The sequence below is a fragment of the Mytilus trossulus genome, chromosome 9 (assembly GCF_036588685.1).
Source record: "Mytilus trossulus isolate FHL-02 chromosome 9, PNRI_Mtr1.1.1.hap1, whole genome shotgun sequence".
Taxonomy (NCBI): Eukaryota; Metazoa; Mollusca; class Bivalvia; order Mytilida; family Mytilidae; genus Mytilus; species Mytilus trossulus.
Window position 1 is genome coordinate 7,577,135 of NC_086381.1, and position 20,101 is coordinate 7,597,235.

The window sequence follows — 20,101 nt, forward strand, 5'->3', positions numbered from 1 at the left end:
GGTGAGATTGGGGTTAGACTAAAGGTATAATGGTCTAAAGTCAGACTAAAGATATTACAGCCTAAGGTCAGACTGAAGGTATTATGATCTCAGGTCAGAGTAAAGACATTATAGTCTAAGGTCAGACTTTAAATATTATAGCCTAAGGTCAGACTTTAAATATTATAGCCTTAGGTCAGACTTTAAATAGTATAGCCTTAGGTCAGACTTGAGACATTATGGACTAAATTCAGACTGAAGGTATTATGACCTAAAGTCAGACTATAGGTATTATGACCTAATGTCAGACTAAAGGTATTATGACCTAAAGTCAGACTAAAGGTATTATGGTCTCAGGTCAGAGTAAAGATATTATGGTCTGAGGTCAGAGTAAAGATATTATGGCCTAAGGTCAGACTAAAGATATACATTTATATCTAATAGCTGGTCAAACATATAACATTCACCATTTCCATTCTCAATTTTCAAATATGTTTTTCTGTACAGAAAAAGGATATAGACAATCAATCAGCAGACCATGTTCTTGTAGAATATTTGATCTTTGCAGTTAATTTTTGACCTTGATAACCTGCTTTTTAATGTCCATGACATCAATACCATAGCTCCCAAACTCCCTACTGAACAAGGGCATTAGGTCATGTAGACATTGATTTGTTAATGTCCTTGACATCAATACCATAGCTCCCAAACTCCCTACTGAACTAGGGCATTAGGTCATGTAGACATTGATTTAAGGAATTATCACCTTTGAATGAAACATTTAAAGTATTGATTGAATAAAAGTATTGTGCTAATTCCCTGCTGAACCTACAGTACACGATAATTCAATATTACCCTGACGAATATACTACTATATTACCCTGACGAGTGTACTTCAAATTATTACCCTGAGAGTTATCTTCAATATTGATGTAACAGTATTACCACATTAATTAGATAATATGTCTCTGATGCCTCTAATTGAATAAGACTTTCTACTAAATGAAAATCCTAAGAGAAATCCAAGATCATTTGTATCTAGGTAGAAGAGCTGTAAATCAAGACGTATTTCAACTTCATAAATCGCACATAAGGTATTTTGTATTGATCTTGTCCTTATATTACTCTTCATTTTCTTTCCTTTCAAATGATGAATAGGTTTTTGTCATGTGAAAAAGAGCCAACTAGTACAATGACATTTAAGGAAGAAATGTAGTTTTTTTTAACTATTTAACATTAAAATATATGTAATTGTCGCTAGCCTAAAGATGATTAGACAAAATGTAAATTACTTTTGAAATTCTAACTGTATCTGTTTTTGGTCATTAGTTAGATCCTTTGGTTAACTCAATGAGACATGTGACAATGAGCATCTTTCAGATGGGAAAAATAGGAAATAATTTTCACTCAGGTTAATATCCAGCTCAAACCCACAAAGTGGAAAGGGATTGATATAAGTTGCAAAACTTGTTTCCCAATCCACTATAAATAAATATGTTTAAACTAAACCAAACAATAGAAATGGAGCTCTTAATTAAACATGGACATATGACCAAAATTACAAATGAAGGTTGTTTCTATTGGTCCTTAAATGGGTTTTCCATACGTGGAAGATATTTTATTACTTATTTACAGGTAAATTATAGTAAAGAGAGAGCATCTTTTTAATAAAAGGCAAATACTCAAATTAAAAGATTTTATTTGGTGCTAAAAAATTTGATTCTCAAAAAGGCCTAATACAGCCCCCCTTTTTTTTTATAAATAATTAAAATGTAATAGGAAGTTAATTATTTTACTGCCCCACCTACAATAGTAGAGGGGCAGTATGTTTTCTGCATGGTCTGTAGGTCTGTTCTTTCATTCGTCTGTCAGTCCTAAATTCCGTCTGTCCTGCTTCAGGTTAAAGTTTTTGGTTCAGGTATTTTTTGATGATGTTGAAGTCCAATCAACTTGAAACTAAGTGCACATGTACCCTATGATATGATCTTTTTAATTGTAATGCCAAATTAGAGTATTGACCCCAATTTCATGGTTCCATGAACATAGAAAAATGATAGTGGAAATTTCAGGTTAAAGTTTTTGGTTAAGGAGGTAGTTTTTGATGGATTTGAAGTCCAATCAACTTGCAAATTAGTATACATGTTTCCTATGATATGATCTTTCAAATTTAAATGCTAAATTAGAGTTTTACCCCAATTTCACCGTCCACTAAACATAGAAAATGATAGTGCAAGTGGGGCACTTGTGTACTATGGACACATTCTTGTTATCTCTTAAATGATATTACAAATCAACTTATAACACTCATGTCTGCTCATTACAACATATTTTGATAAACAAACAAAAAATAGAATTAAAACAAAGAGAATAATTCAAATACATTATTTTTTATTATTATGAATGGAGAGTCATTTCCATTTACAGAATTAATTGAACACGCTGTACCTATTATGATCAGAACAACAGACAGAAAACTACAACTAATTGTTTATTTGTGCAAAAATAAGTTACTTTTTCCAGCATTTTCTTATTTTCATGATATTAAAGCAAGGCTTCCTACGTCATACATTCATTTTTTAACAAGTTTCATGTTTCAATGTGGTTTTTTTTGTTTTATAATTAACATGTTCATTATACAGACAAGCTACATTGCAATGGTATCTGTTGAAGGAGAAATCTTAACAGAAACAAAAGATTGCTTTATAATAGAAATCATTCAACTTTTCTTCAATATTTGTCATTTCATATACTAGTACAAATGTACATGCTCTCTTGCCCATTCTTATTTCACTCAAAATAATGTGATTCTGTGATTTTTGAAGTAGTTTTAACTATGCTTTTCTATGTATGACGAGACACTAAATGATGTTTGTATTCAAATATAATTTAGATTTTAAAAAAGAAGATAGAACAAAATGAAACTATGTTTTTATGTTTATTTATGTTTTCAGACAAAATCACAGTGAAATTGAGAAGAGAAGGCGAGATAAAATGAATGCATACATTACAGAGTTATCTTCCTTGCTTCCTATGTGTAATGCTATGAATCGTAAATTAGACAAATTAACTGTACTTAGAATGGCCGTCCAACATCTTAAATCACTCAGAGGTAACATTAATACACATTTACCAATACTGCTCCCAGTTTTGAGTATACACTTTAGCAAAGCTAGGGAAATGTGAGAACTCGTCTAATATGATCAATACCATCAGGATATCATCATTTTAAATTCTAAAGAACCGACCGTGCGAGGGCTGTATAGCCAGTCAAGGTGGTTAAAAGCTTTCCTTTGCTTGTACAACATATATATTAACCTTGGTCTGACACTGCCCCATTGGCTGGATAAGTCTCCCATTTGTATTAAAACAATTTGAAATAGCATTTACAACAAACATTTCATTTTGTTTGACTTATTTGGTTTGACTTGATCACAAAAAGGCTCATTTATATTTTCCTTGGTACACATGTATCAGTTTTCTAGGATATTTGATTTCATGGTTTTGCCAATCTCTGCCTATATAAAATTTGAAATTTCATTGAACATTTAAATTCGTGGTTCACATGTACCTATGAAACTACAAAAGATGGTATCAAACCAATATAAATAATGAATCCACAGTACCTGACTATAACATTCAGATAACATCCACAAAAAGAGACCTCTGAATGAAATCTGTAGCAGAGGTTTCATTAATAATTAATTTAATAATGGAACATTCAAATAAAATGATGCATTAATGCTCTTTAATTATTATCGAATCCTAATAAAAACTTGAATGACAATGATAATATAAGGGGTATAGATAAAATAATATGTGGGGTGTTACATCCATTAGAAGACAGCAACCCAATGACAAAAACAATTAACAGCTTTTATTCAATGTAAATCTGACACACACACTTATAGAAACACGGACACATATTTAACATTTTTGATCTTTGGGATTAATAGAAGCAATAAAGAGTTATGAAAAATGATATAAAACGGTCACTAATGCTAGGAATTCCTGCCATTTTTACTATAGTTACATGAATAAGGGAAAGATTTAGGAATGTTAACAGTAAAATTAACAGGTATTGAGTCTCACCAACATGTTTTAAGTTCCATTAATAACTGAGGAAATAAATTAGCTTCTGACACATCATTTAAAAACAGAGTTGTCTCATTGGAACTCACACCACATCTTCCTATATCTATCTTGTTTGTAGTTGATATCATGAAATCCTAACGAAAAACAAAAAAACAAGCATTCAGTCATTGAAATGTTAATCAGACAGAATCAGATTGACTTACTAAAACTCAAATACTCACAAGTAAAATCATCACATAGCTACACATCTTGACTTTACTAAGAAAAGTTCTAGTTGGTTCTATCAGTAAAAGCTTACAATGATATGTTAAAGAATTAAGTTTCAATTTTTCCATTTACAAATTTTTTTTTTAATCAATCTTTTGATTACTGAAAGATTCATGTTTCAGGTTTTCTTGTATTCTCATTTTCATTTTAAAATGAACATGCGTTCAAATTACTAACTGGCTGAACGGAAAAACAGATCTTACATACAATAAATATAATTAAGGATGGCAATGGCAAAGGATGGAATGGGGAAAAAATCACCTAACCAACCAATACCAGACGTGATCAACACAAAAAGTGAAATAAAAATAACTTTTATAAGCAAATTAGACAGCTGCTGTCTATAAACCAAAAATGTCTTAGTGAAAAACTAAGAATTTCATACATAAATCAAAAGAATGTTGATATATGTTACTGAATCAGTAACCTAACACGTAAATAGTTACTTTGACATTCAGAGAGGTCAGGTTTAAAAATCTACAGAGGGTTGGTGTCATTCTAAAAAAATAATCAATTTTTAATTCTGTCTGACAAAGATTTTGCAGTCTGACTTATAGAACATGTGAATGAAAGGAGATGTGGGTATTTCAATGAGACAGCAACCCAACGACACAAAAAGTAAAATAAAGGATAAAAAAATCAAAAAATCATTGTTGCATGCATTTCGAGATAACAAAGACACAGTCCCTCATGAGTTTAGAAATTATAATTTTGATATAATTTGCAGGAATATTTTATAAAGGTTATAGGTAGGTTTTATATTTTATTAAAAAAAAAACATAAATATAAGGGGTCAGGAAGGTTTCCCATCTAATAATTTAAATGGACTTTATATATATACCTGGTAGTTTATGTCATATATGTATTATATTTTTACAGGTGCTACCACAACTATAACTGAAGCTAGTCAGAGACCGTCATTTTTATCAGAAGATGTACTTAAAAGTCTTATATTAGATGTAAGTAATAACAAATTCTCTCTGAAGTCCTCAGAAGTCTTAATAAGTAAGACAAATTTCTCTCTGATATCATACTATGCTACTATTCTGTGCAAATAGTGATAATTTAGACAGAAAAATTAATAGATAGGTAGAAAATGTAAACAGCAAAAATGACCAGAAATACATAATCTACAGGACTACCAATTTGACAGAGTTCTATGGATGATTCCTTTTGGTAGTAGATGACCTTCAAAAACTTTTTTTTCGATTTTGTCCATTACTATTGGTTTTTGATAGGATATTTATTAATGTGTGCTGGCAGATTATACTACACACGTGCAATTTTTAATCCCGTTGCTATATTTGCCAGTTCCAAATTGAAATATCTTCCTGACCAAACATTGCTAAATTCTATTTGTCTTTGTTTGTACATTTGGATGTTATCTATCATTTGAGTTGTGTCGGATGGAAATCCACCGTATACAAGTGCATGTATATACCTAAACATGTATAAGAATTTAATAGATTTTATAACACTCAAAAAAGAAATAATTTGGGTCTGTTTTGTAGGGTTGTTATAACAACTCAATTTTCAAACAGTTACAGACTTTCTGTAGAGATGTTGTCAACCACATATAAAGGTTAACAGATATATTGATATTAATTTGCACAAGGTTGATATCTATCATACACAGCTTATATGTATTATAAGTTACTGATTATCTTGTGGGATATTCTCAAAAGTGTTGATGACAGCTTTAAATAATCTCCTTAATTATTTAGATCTGAAATGTAGATAAAACATTTAATATACATTATATATAGATATTTCTTGTATTATATCAACTCTGTTTCCACATAAATTTATAAGGAATAGTTGTGGATTAGCACAGATGATCACAGATAAATCTAATAATCTTCTAGTCTCTCAAATATCTTCTACCATTCAGCAATGATAAGTATGTCATATTCATGTATGATAATGATTGGATGTTACTGTCAGTTCTCAAATGGTAATGCGTTAAATGTTCATTATAGACTGTTTAATCCCATTGCAGTATAACAGAATTTGATGAGACTGTCATCAAAGTGAGAGGGTTAGCTCTATAAAACCAGGTTTAATCCACCATTTTCTACATTTGAAAATGCCTGTACCAAGTCAGGAATATGACAGTTCTTAGATATGGGAAGATGTATCCATTTGTTTTTGAGGCATATTGTTAAATGATTTTGCCATGTATTTATGGACTTTCCGAATTGATTTTCCTCTAAGTTTAGTATTTTTGTGATTTTACTTTTTGTCATTGTTTAATAGAAACATGCTGTGCAGCCCAGCCTTTAAGTCATTGATTCTTTATACCACATTACAATAAATCAGTGTTATTCCCATTTAAAGACAATGAACTCCATCAAGTGTAGAGCCAAGTTCAGACTTCATGACATAACTTATTAAATAATCATGTAATAATTAAATGCCAGCTTTGGAATAGTGCAGTATTTTCCTGTTTTTTTCCACATTCAATATATTTAAAATGCAAAGTTTTTTTCCTTATTTAGAAGATGGTAAAACATTGTAATTTGTCTAGTAAATTACTGCTTTGTGGTGTGTTTAATGGCAATTGTCATATATTTATTGTGTTTTTCTGGAAGGAAACTGCTAAGCAAGGGAATGAAAAATGTCATGATATATTTTAAATACTTTTGTGAAACAGTCTGCACAATTAACTTGAGAATAATCTTTATATTGTGTCTGTAAAAATTCAATGATTGTTGCTGGCTGCAACAAAAAACTGTCCATAGGGAACTATTATCTGTTTGTCTTTTTCATTTCTAGCCTTGGCGTTGTCAGTTTGTTTTAAATTTATGAGTTTGACTGTCCCTTTGGTATCTTTCGTCCCTCTTTTATGTTTTGAAGGTAGAGGAAGGTAAAGGACAAAAGGGGTTAGAGTGCAATCAAATCCACTGGTTGGTTTTTCAAACTATAATAGTAATCAGTGTCTATAAGTTATTCAATGCATGGTGTATGTGGTTCATGTAAAAAAACATGTAAAAGACAATTTGTGATGATCTCATGAAAATGCGACAGTCTTATGGGAGTTTGGAAATTATTTTAGTTGTCAATGTTAGTGTTCTGACCTATATTTAGTCTTTTAATTTCTGGGTTCAATCTTCACTATGCTTTTCTTTCATGTTGTATTGTGTCAATTTTGTTTTCTATCTTTTTCTGTGTTTACCTTTAATTTTGGACACTGGCAAGCTAGGTAAAGTACCAGTAGAATGGCATGCTTTTGGAACACAAAAGAAACAAGGGATAACTCCTCAAATTGGTCTATTGTGACCTATTGAAGGCAAAATTTCAGAATATTTTTATGCAGTCCTTTTCCCCATAGAAGTTTAAGTTTTCATCTTTTCCCCTCCTTACATATCCTTTCCAGATCCTATAAACATGATGAATTGATATTTTAATTATAACCATTCTAAATGTTATGAAATTTTAAGGCTTTCACCAAACCAAGTTTCAATTAATTTATGTATTTTGTCCAGGCCCATTTTATGGTGTTTTGTGATCATTATATAAACTGTTCTCTGTCTCTCTCTTACAATCAAAAACTAATCATGTTAATTTCCATGACGAAATTTGAATCTGCAACCCACATAACTTGGCAGTAGTAGGTCATGTTTTGTAGAAAAAGTATAAATAAATGAAAATGATAGGGAAAAGAAAAGATTTATAGAGATTGGTGTCTGGGGAGCCATATAGATTCAGTTACTACAGAATAAATGACATTTACAGATAATTTATGAAATGTAGAATAAAAACTTCTTACAAAAATTTATATTGATTTCTAATATTCTTTGTCAACATTGTTTTATTTTATATTCATTGTCAAATGGCTTGTTCATACCCATAGCCAGGGGGGTTTGAGGGGTTCGGACCCCCCCCCCCCCCCCCCCCCCCCCCCCTTGAAAACAAATAAGCACCTTGGAAATTCCTGGCTACGGGCCTGTTGTTCCACATTGTATTATTTTATATTCACTGTCAAATGGCTTGTTCCACATTGTTTTATTTTATAATTTTTTTTTAGCATTATTAAGATATATATGAGAGGAATGCAAATGATAATGAATAATTTTAAAAAGTAGAAATATTAGATATGATATGATAGGACGCAATTTATTTTTACCTTTCACATTTTCCCAGTAGGAAACAATAAAAAAGTGTCCAAACAGCTTTATATGACCCTGAGTCCACAAGAAGAGGTCTTTATCAACAAAAAATTCACTTAAGGTCCAAACATTTATGTTTTTCTTGCATAGGTAATATTGCTTTATTTCTTCTAAATGTCTGTTCTCATTTTATCAGTACACCTGTATATAAAATTATTTGTTTCTCTGTATTTGCAGGTAGCAGAAGGATTTTTATTTGTTGTCAGCTGTGATAGAGCAAGAATTTTATATGTGTCAGAGTCTGTCGGGGAATTTTTAAATTACTCAAGGGTAAGGACAAACATTATTGCATGAGGTACACATATGGGTAACTCCAATACTCTGGTTGTCAATTCTGAAGGATTGTGGGTAACTTTATTGTATGAGCATAAAAATTATAATTAAAACATGTTTTTTTTTTCTTTTTTTTTCTTTAAATTTGGTTATCCTATACGAGAAATTCAAGGGTGGTAGACATATGTGCATCAGTAAATTTTGACCTTTTTTTTTTGCATACCTTTGATATTAACTAACTGGATAGATATCGTTCACAATGTTAATGTCAAGGTCAGCCATCAATGTAGGAAATACAAATGAAGATAAAACAATTTAATGGATGTATAGAGTATTGGAATAAAGTATGAATAAATAATTACAGACAGTGAGATTTTATTGTCACTCTGAAACTATATAACTAAAAGGTTAGAGAGAGATTTTAATGTAACTTAAAGTTTAGGTCTGGATTGGCAGTCTAGAAGTTACAGATAAGGAAACTTGTCTTATAAGTTCAGATTTGAATATTCAGCATGTTGATTTTATTCATAATCTGCATTTTGACATATTTGTTAAAATGGAAAATCCAAAGAACTGTCAGTTAATTTGAAAAAGATGCTCAACTTGTGGATTAAATGTAGGTTTATTCCATATTTCTCTGGTGTAAACTTGCTGTCTAGAATAAATGTTTGACTGAGAAATGTTATGTTAAAAAAGCAAAGATTATTTCAAGTTGTACAGAGGAATTTACAGGATCCATTATCGAACAATGTTTTTGTTCTTTAGATCTTCTTGTATTTTATGTTTTTTTACATTTTACCAAATTATATGTTGCATTCAAGTCTTGTTATATAATATGTCACTTAGGATTATGTTAAGCCGGGAAAAACTGCAATAATAGTAGTTTCTGAAAACTTTTGAGAAAATGATTAAATTTTGCCTTACTGTAATAGTAATTTTAAACATGTGAGAAGAATGGGAAAATTGAAGTGCCAACTACACATTGAAGAGTCTCAGTTGGGGTTGTAAATAGCAAACACATATACAAATTCTGTTATGATGAAGTAATGATTTTTAAAAGTGTTGATATAAATTAGAAGATGTCTGTACATGTAGTAAGTAAGCTTTCTACCAAAGACAATGAAATGTTTCTGATGTGAGTGTGTTTTCTGTCTTTATACTCTTCCTGCTTTTTATGCCCCACCTACGATAGTAGAGGGGCATTATGTTTCTGGTCTGTGCGTCCGTTCGTCCGTCTGTCTGTGCGTCCATGCGTCTGTGCGTACGTTCGCTTCAGGTTAAAGTTTTTGGTCAAGGTAGTTTTTGAAGAAGTTGAAGTCTAATCAACTTGAAACTTAATACACATGTTCCCTATGATATGATCTTTCTAATTTTAATTCCAAATTAAAGTTTTACCCCAATTTCATGGTCCACTGAACATAGAAAATGATAGTGCGAGTGGGGCATCCATGTACTTGGGACACATTCTTGTTGTTTTATGAATTTCTGGATTTTAAGATTTCCGTCATTTTGTTTTAACTGGGTACTTGAATAATGATTGTTAATGTTTCATTAAGCACTATATCTTTATACATAAACTTTATATATACAAGTACAATTTTAATATTAAAGATTGTAACCTAAATTTTTATATAGAAATATGTTTTTTTTCAAAAAATGCTTTCACTGTAAAAAACCATCTTCTGACTTTCTTTTATAAGAACTTTTTATTTAATATCACATTAAAAAAAACTTTTTATAAATAGTCACCCTCAGGAATTTAAGAAAAAGTGGTATTTTCCACACAGCTTTTGACTTTAATGTTATATAGGACAAGTTAAGCAAATTTGTCCTTGTGGACAAGTTAAGCAAATTCGTCCTTGTGATCTTTCTCTTTGGCATTTAATTACCTGCTGATGAAGGTTATAATAATACTATTTATAATTTGTCACCGACACCGTATTAAGGGGATGAACATTGATTCAACAATTTATACCGTAGTTTGAAACAAGACTCAAATGACTCTTACATTTTTACTGTATTAGAATTCTGTACATATTTCTTGGATCATGATCATGTAATAGTCAAAAGATAAAAAGGGGATGTCCTTAAAGTCTGCAAAAACTAGTTTAATCTTATTGATGGGCCTCTCCTTAGTCAGGATGGTTGTTGCCTTTGTATTTTATTATTTAGGTTTTTTTTGTGTGGATGGCAAAGTTGAATTTATTTGAAATTGATGTAAAAAGATGTGGAATCAGTGCCAATGAGACATCTCTTCATCCAAGTCACAATTAGTAAAATGAAAACCATTATTGGTCAAAGTATGGTCTTCAACACAGAGCCTTGGCTCACACTTGGCCTTAGAAATGATTAGTTTAAAACAAACTTAAAACTATCAGTCTCATCTTTATAAAACACAAGAAAATGAAAACACTGACAACTACTGAACAACAGGTTTATAAATGAGGTATTTTGTCTTGGAATGATTTAGAACTTCGCATATTCAATAGACACCTTAGTTAATTTGATTGGATGACATAAGCTGTCAATTCCAGGATTGACTGTCAAAGTCAATGACAATAACATTACCAAATTACAGTTAACATTTCCAGGGTAATCATAGTTTAATTACTTTAATGTTTTAAGTAATAATTATCCAAAACACATAAACATATATATCTTTATTCTCATCATCAAATATTGATGTAAAGAGGAGAGATGTAATACAATACATTAAATACATAAACATAATTCTAACATGACTTCCTTCAAACGCTTTGAGTACACACCCGTGGTAAAATATGAATATGTTGTATTGGCTGTTCCGATTGTACCCCCACGTCATATGTTTTTTTATGAATGAAGTACACGACGTCATAGAATGATGACGTAATGATTAAAGCATTTTATGGGAAAATACCTGGTACTGAAAATCATCACAACAAGGAAACGTAAAAAAAATTGATAAAATGTGGTATGAGCCCATTTTTTATCCATGGAAGACATAGAAGTAAATTATCATTAAAATTTACCAAAATCTATCTAAATACATTATTGTAAAAAGTTTGAGCATGCCACTTATTCTGTTTGCCCCGTTCTTTTACGCAATTTATGGGAACGGCAAATATTTGCCTCCACCTAGAGCGCTTTGATTCAAAAGAATTGCCGTATTTGTCCTATTAGAATCGAAAATAAATCATGGGAGCTTGAATGTATCTTGATTTTACCACGGGTTGTCCCTTTATGCCGATATTTTACCCCTCGCTATCGCTCATGGTAAAATATTTGTCATAAAGGGCCAACCTGTAGTAAAATCAACATATATTCAAGCCCCCATAAATTATTTCTTAAATATATACAATAGATGTATATACGACAACAACAACAAAGACAAAAAAACATATTCCGAAGGACACAATGAATACAAGAAAAGTATTGCAGTACAAGTTAATTTGTGTGGACATGATTGAAAAGGACAAAAAAATGAAAGTTATAAAATCAGGATCTCTCATTAATTTTGTTTTCTTTGTTAAAGACATAAAAATACAAATATTAGCTACAATGCATTTGATAATAATTTTTTTTTTTTTTTTAATTTATTTCAGAATGATTTGATTGGACAAAGTTTGTTTGATTATTTACACCCGAGAGATATGAATAAAGTAAAGGAACAGTTGTCGTCATCTGATATGTCGCCACGAGAACGCTTTATTGATTCACGGAGTAAGTCAGAAAATCCATTTATTTAGTATAAAAGAATGGATATAAGTCACATTGAGATATCTCATGTATATCTTGTCTTAGGGGGAAAGACATTTTGAGTTTATAATCTGTTCTAAGATTCCATGTTATGTATTTTAATAAAATTGCAAAAACTCTAAATGCAGTATATGATATGTTAAGTCACGTCTGATTGATTTGATAACACCATTGAGTAATCACAATTGACAGTTTAAGATCACTTTGAGATCACATTAAGATTGAAGTGTCTTATAATAGCAGAACCTGTTCAATGATTGTATAACCTCACAATTTGTATATGTATGTCTAAAGAGAAAATTGATATGTACAGTTGCAAGGAATTGTTATGATTTAAAAGCATGGTCTTAGCTGTAAAATTACAAATAATGTTAAGAATGGTGCAATTATATATTGTGTATTATACACAATTTTACATTGTGTACTATCTTTCTTAGATTATACTAAAAACAAACTATGTAAATGTCAAAATCTGAAAAGAAGTGCTTTCAAAGTTCTCCCTTCAAACATATGAGAGACAAGGTTTATTATCTAAGTGTTGAGACTTGAACTGCTGGGCAGATGACACCACTTTAAGTTATTGTCAACTACCAATGATTAAACCTAGCTTCATAAGATTATATTCCTCCTTTTTCAGCAATGATGCCTGTGAAAACAGAATTATTACAACGACCCACTCATTTGTGTTCTGGTGCTAGACGATCATTTTTCTGTCGCATGAAATCTGGCAATAAACTTGATATGTGTTCACAATTAAAATTAGAGAAGGATGAACCTGATATGGTGACGAGAAAGAAAAAGTCAGGTTTGTATCTCATTACTTTTGGGTGTGTTTTACATGAAATTGTTGTGAGAGTTTATATTTATTGTTTTATGAAGTGACGACTTTGTAGGCAACTTTAAATCTCCATAACTTTGTAGGCAACTATAAATCTCCATGACTTTGTAGGCAACTATAAATCTCCACGACTTCTAAGAAACAGGGGGTTTATGGCCTACATGGTCATACATATATTAACTTTAGTATTTATTCTTAACAGGAAGATCAAAACATCTTGGGAGGGTGCTCAGAGCTTTTTAAGTAAACTCTTCACAGCAGTTTAAGAGATCATAGATTTATTTTAATGGTGATCTTGCAGGGTGCTAAGGGCTTTTAAAATATTCCTTTTTCAGCAGTTCACATCTAAGTTGTTAGAACTTGGAAATATGAAACGCTCTATATTTTGAATATTTTATAAGAATAATACTTTAAAACAAAATACCAATACCTAGACAATCAACAATTGTTTGTTGTTTCCCCATAAGCTATCAAGCTCCTCTGTTATTTTTATTTGTTGATTTCATGTATAAATCAAGCTATCTTATGACACAAAATCCTGAAGACAAACATTTAATGTAATATCATAATATTGAATATTTTTTTTACATTTAACAGCACAATCTAAACATCTTCCAGTGTATATTTCTAGAAGCATTTTTTAACATTTGAAATTTGTATTTCTAGTTTCAGATAGGAAATCATTCACTGTGATACATTGTACAGGATATTTGAAATCTTGGCCCACTTCTAAAATGGACCTTAATGAACAGGATGAAACAGATGACTGTAGTCTAAGTTGTCTTGTGGCAGTAGGCAGGGTTAAGACGGCCTCTAGACAACAACAAATTGTCAAAGACTATGAAAGTATAGATGTCCGACCAGTTAAATATGTATCGCGGCATGGTTTAGATGGAAAATTTACCTATATAGATCAGGGGTTAGTTTCTTATATTGAATTTAGTAATTAAGAATGAAGAAATTGAAGTTTTTGTGGTGAATAACGGTATTATTTTATTATTTTCCTGACCTACTTTGATATATCAACAAAATGGTCTGTTTTTGTATTTCCTAGGCCAGCCAAAGTAGGTGTCGTTTCAGTTTGTAAAATGATGAAATATTTGTTGATGGGTCAGGAAGATTTTTTTTTTAGGGGGGCATAACATGCAATTTGCACCATCTGCACCTTTAAACACTTATTAACAAGCTAAAGGATATTGCAAAATAATTATTTTTGTTTTGATCAGTACATCCTTTGTTTAACTCGCTTTGATTGTACTATCCTTGACCAAAGCAAATACATGAAATAAAAATGACAATTATAGAGGGGGAAGGACTTCTTTCAAGACGTTGGAAATGGGTGTTTTTAAGCTCAGCATTTTTGGATTGACCCTTTTCGGGATTTTTTTTTTTCTTTCGAATTTCGGAATTTTAGGATATATTATTTTTTATTTTTTTTAAAACCTCAGGATTACATGTTTTTTAAAGCCCAGGATTTCGGGATCAAGAACCCTCAGACTCCTTCCCCCCCCCCCCCCCCCACCAAAAAAAAATAAAATTGGTCTGGTAGAAAATAAGATAGAAATTTTCATGATTTTCAGATAATTTCATGGTAAAATCATTATCACCTTCACATATGTACAAAAAATAGTTCCCATATAATGTGTTGTAAGCTTAATTGTTTATCCTATTGTTTTATAGAGCAACAGAATTGATAGGTTATTTACAACAAGAATTGCTAGGCACATCTGTGTATGAATATTATCACCAAGACGACATGGCCGACATGGCAGAGGTTCACAGACAAGGTAACACTTATACATATTAATAGTTATTAGGTTATTGGGCTAAAGTTGATATTAAGATCAAAGCATTTGAAAGGAGACATATGGTTGAAATCCCCCTCCTTTTGAAAATATTTGGAATTGCCAATGAAATACTTTACTAGTATTAGTTAGATCTCCTAGAAAAAAAGATTTTGTATAATAAGCACTCTATAGGCAGCTGATAAACAAATCAGAAAAATGTCTGTTCTTGTACATTGGTATGTTAAAGTATAAAAAAACATTTATTACTGTTCTTCTTTTTGGAACATATCACTAAAAAAATTGTCAAGACATGAAGTATGATTCTTAGGTTAGAGAAATAGGGAAGAGCTTTAGAGAATTTTTAACCATATATTGTTAAAGTTAGACATGATAACAATAATTTCTTTAAATAAGTTTAAGATGATTATTTTTTTGATTTTAGTTTTGAAAACCAAAGAGAAAACTACAACGAATGTATATAGATTTAAAGCTAAGAATGGCTCTTTTCTACATCTACGATCTGATATGTTTAGTTTTGTCAATCCATGGACTAAAGATGTGGAATATATTGTTAGTACAAACACAATTATTCCGTAAGTATGACATTATTTTATTTTGTATTTTTAATTGCTTTTTGGTAAGCTCATTGTTGAAGGTTGTACAATTACCAATAGTTGTTAATTTCTGTGTCATTTGGTCTCTTGTGGAGTGTTGTCTCATTGGCAATCATACCACATCTCCTTTTTAGCTCACCTGGCCCTTTAAGTGAGCTTTTCTCATCACTTGGCGTCTGTCGTCCGTTGTCCGTCGTCGTCGTCGTCGTTAACTTTTACAAAAATTTTCTCCTCAAAAACTACTGGGCCAAATTAAATCAAACTTGGACACAATCATCATTGGGGTATCTTTTTAAAAAAAATGTGTGGTGTGACCCGTCAAACCAACCAAGATGGCCGCCATGGCTAAAAATAGAACATAGGGGGTAAAATGCAGTTTTTGGCTTATAACTCAAAAACCAAAGCATTTAGAGCAAATCTGACAGGGGTTTAATTGTTAATCAGGTTAAGATCTATCTGCCCTGAAATTTTCAGATGAATCGGACAACCCGTTGTTGGGTTGCTGCCCCTGAATTGGTAATTTTAGGGAAATTTTGTTCGTTTTCGCTTATTATCTTGAATATTATTGTAGATAGAGATAAACTGTAAACAGCAATAATGTTCAGCAAAGTAAGATCTACAAATAAGTCAACATAACCAAAATGGTCAGTTGACTCCTTTAGGAGTTATTGCCCTTAATAGTCAATTTTTAACCATTTTTCGTTAATCTTAGTTATCTTTTACAAAAATCTTCTCCTCTGAAACTACCAGGCCAAATTAATCCAAACTTGACCAAAATCATCTTTGGGGTATTTAGTTTAAAAAATGTGTGGCGTGACCCGGTCAATCAACCAAGTTGGCTGTCATGGCTAAAAATAGAACATAGGGGTATAATGCAGTTTTTGGCTTTTAACTCAAAAACCAAAGCATTTGAGCAAATCACACAAGGTTTAACTGTTTATCAGATCAAGATCTATCTTCCCTGAAATTTTCAGATGAATCAGACAACCCATTGTTGGGTTGCTGCCCCATAATTGGTAATTTTAGGGAAATTTTGATGTTTTTGGTTATTATCTTGAATATTATTATAGATAGAGATAAACTGTAAACAGCAATAACGTTCAGTAAAGTCAGATCTACAAATTAGTCAGCATGACCAAAATGGTCAGTTGACCCCTTTAGGAGTTATTGCCCTTTATAGTCAACTTTTAACAATTTTCATGAAATTTGTAAATTTTAACTAACATTTTCCACTGAAACTACTGGGCCAAGTTCAATATAGATAGAAATAATTGTAAGCAGCAAGAATGTTCAGTAAAATAAGATGTACAAACACTTCACCATCACAAAAACACAATTTTGTCATGAATCCATCTGCGTCTTTTGTTTAATATTCACATAGACCAAGGTGAGCGACACAGGCTCTTTAGAGCCTCTAGTTTATATTTAGAGTGTCATTTCAAATATTACATAAAGCAATATTGAAGAAATTAATGTAAACCAACTTATTTTCCAACTGAATTTCTTGGGAAGGAAAGTAACATGAATATAAATGGTCATGAATATGTAAAACATAGATCATTTATTCAACTACTTTAAGTAAATTTGATAATTGTCTTTCAACAAGCATTGTATTTGGTTAAGATTCTAAATCTAAAAATTTACTTTAATACCAGTACATGAGATTCTATATACTGCACGTGGGCAATCCTGGTTGCAGGAGGCTTCAAACACTATAGACCACTTTCGAGTTCATCCGTCACCAGAAAAAAATCATCAATTATACATGCCTTTATCACCGTCATTTGTGCGTTTAAGGGCGTTGTCACTTCCCTTCCAATGTTGAGTGAGTGGTTGGAAAACTATAATTCTATATTGTACGAATTATTCGGCAAATTGAATTCTCAAAATTGACAATCAACACTGCTGTCATTAGGGAATTGTCAGTAAGTACCTACAGAGCAACCATTATTTCTAGTTTATCCTGCACAAAGACGATCACTAAGACGCTTGATGAACGTAAATAGTGCAGGGATCTATCTGGTAAATGACGTCATAAAGGCGTGCATAATTGACGAGTTTTTGCCAGTGACAGATGAACTCGAAAGTGGTCTATTGTTTGCTGACTCTGCTGTAGGGTTAACACATATTTAGTAGCTATTGTAAAACTTGAATTTTGTTTTACAGTCAGCAAGAAGTTAGCAGTTCAGGACAGGCAGCAGATGCAGGTGGTGTTACCTTGGAAACGTTCAATGATGCTTGGGATGAAAGTGACTGTAAGTATAGTAAATTAAGGGGAGATAATACAGGTTCAATTTAGAATCATGTGGGAAATCCCTTTATTGCGTTCAGAAAAGAATTGGAAGACATAAGGATTGATGAGGATAACAGAGGAACAATGAATAAAAGCCAGGCTGACTGTCTCCATCTATAGAAATCTTATAGTTTGTTAATTGAATGTTGAAGAAGTTGTACATTAATTGTGCATCAGTGAAACTCAAACAAAACGCTCTGTATTTTTATACGACAGCAAAATTTGTTTGATTTCATCAAAAATTGAATAAATGGGGTTCTTTGATATGCCAAACTAACTGTGTATGTAGATTCTTAATTTTTGGTCCTGTTTTCAAATTGGTCTACATTAAAGTCCAAAGGGTCCAAAATTAAACTAAGTTTGATTTTAACAAAAATTGAATTCTTTAGGTTCTTTGATATGCTGAATCCAAACATGTACTTAGATTTTTGATTATGGGCCCAGTTTTCAAGTTGGTCCAAATCAGGATCTAATCTTTACCATTCAGTGATGACAAGCACATTTTTACATTTTAATATTTTATGATGTATTTAAATGAGTAATTATTGTTGCAAACTCCATTAAAAATTTGAATTGAGATCAGTTTTGGAATAAAGGATAGGGGGATGTGAAAAAAAAATGGTGGGGGGGGGGGGGTCAATTTTTCTCATTTGAAATTTCATAAATAAAAAGAAATTTCTACAAATTTTTTTTTGAGAGGATTCATATTCAACAGCATAGTGAATTGCTCTAAGGCAAAACAAAATTTTTAAGTTCATTAGACCACATTCATTCTGTGTCAGAAACCTATGCTGTGTCAACTATTTAATCACAATCCAAATTTAGAGCTGTATCCAGCTTGAATGTTGTGTCCATACTTGCCCTAACCATTCAGGGTTCAACCTCTGCGGTCGTTTAAAGCTGCGCCCTGCGGAGCATCTGGTTATTTTTTGGAACATGATTGAGGATCAGTGATATTTATTTTACAGCTTGTCTTGAAAGCCTTGAGAGGAAAGAAAAGAAGAAAAGTACTTTACCTGCCAGTGTTAGATTAGCTCCTGCAAGAATAGGTCGACAGATTGCAGAAGAAATTATTGATATGCAAAGGTATATAGCACTGTTTACTTATAAAGTTCTGGAAACAATATCTTGTTCAGTTTCTTGAGAGGCATTCAGCTTAGGCTTTCCAAATTTTGATATGAAATTTTGAATGACAAAATGAGGTAAAGGTTAATATTGATCATTTTATTTTAATTAACTGGAGTTGTGGTCTATGATTGTTAAGAATCAGTAAACTAATGGCTTCTATTTCTAGAATTGATTTAACATACTGCAAAATTTTGACAAGAATTTTCAATTTAAATTTTTATGCAAAATTTGCTGTCATTTTGAGGTTTCAATTTTTAAAATGAACTCTTATTAGTAAAGATGTCTTATGTCAACACATTTGTTATATTCTCTGTATATTAAATGATATTTTATTTTATTTTCAGAATTCCCAATTCACCTTTAGCAGATAGTACCAATAATGCCACACAATCATCAGTCCCAGAAATGGTAGGTGTTCTTATCTAATGAAACTGATGTATTTCTAAAATCTATAAGAACTATTTAAAGACAATGTAAATACCTAAACAGTAATAAACAACTATTCCTATGTAAAAGATTCTAAACAAAGTTCTCAGAAGATTTATATCAATAAATATTCTGTTAAGTTATAAAACAGATGAATTTAATTTTAATGATAAAGGTGTCCTACAAATATCAAAATATAAATGTTATGAAAATTGAAACAATTGTCATATCAAAGCTTTCAGTACTCTATTCTCTAAATAAAGTTATTGATTTTTTCAGCCCAAAGCCAGGAGTTCTCATGCTTCACCAAGTGAGTATTTTATATCTCTTACAATTTCGTTTTCAAAGGACAAGTGTCTAAAACTTTTGAAAAGAAACCAATGCCACGTCATTTCTTTCATCAGTCATGTCAGTCTTGAATAAATTTGGTCATGATATGGGACCAAATATTATGTACACAAGTCCATGCTTAGGAATTTAAACTCCATTTATTTTCA

The 20,101-nt window shown here is 31.3% G+C and overlaps 1 protein-coding gene across 5 annotated transcripts in view; it reads left to right on the forward strand.

The window, feature by feature from the left end:
* LOC134685051 (protein cycle-like) overlaps positions 1-20,101 on the forward strand; it is a 61,570-nt gene extending 41,469 nt beyond the window's left edge. For 2 of the 5 annotated variants that reach the window (XM_063544428.1, XM_063544429.1), the window contains exons 5-16: positions 2,931-3,088; positions 5,218-5,297; positions 8,685-8,777; positions 12,365-12,482; positions 13,156-13,323; positions 14,023-14,275; positions 15,037-15,143; positions 15,586-15,736; positions 17,924-18,012; positions 19,019-19,136; positions 19,523-19,586; positions 19,884-20,099. In XM_063544428.1, the coding sequence (XP_063400498.1) occupies positions 2,931-3,088; positions 5,218-5,297; positions 8,685-8,777; positions 12,365-12,482; positions 13,156-13,323; positions 14,023-14,275; positions 15,037-15,143; positions 15,586-15,736; positions 17,924-18,012; positions 19,019-19,136; positions 19,523-19,586; positions 19,884-20,027 (1,543 nt within the window). In that variant the 3' untranslated portion in view covers positions 20,028-20,099. Of the gene's footprint in view, positions 1-2,930; positions 3,089-5,217; positions 5,298-8,684; positions 8,778-12,364; positions 12,483-13,155; positions 13,324-14,022; positions 14,276-15,036; positions 15,144-15,585; positions 15,737-17,923; positions 18,013-19,018; positions 19,137-19,522; positions 19,587-19,883 lie in introns of all 5 variants that reach the window. The other 3 variants (XM_063544430.1, XM_063544432.1, XM_063544427.1) reach the window with 2 other exon arrangements.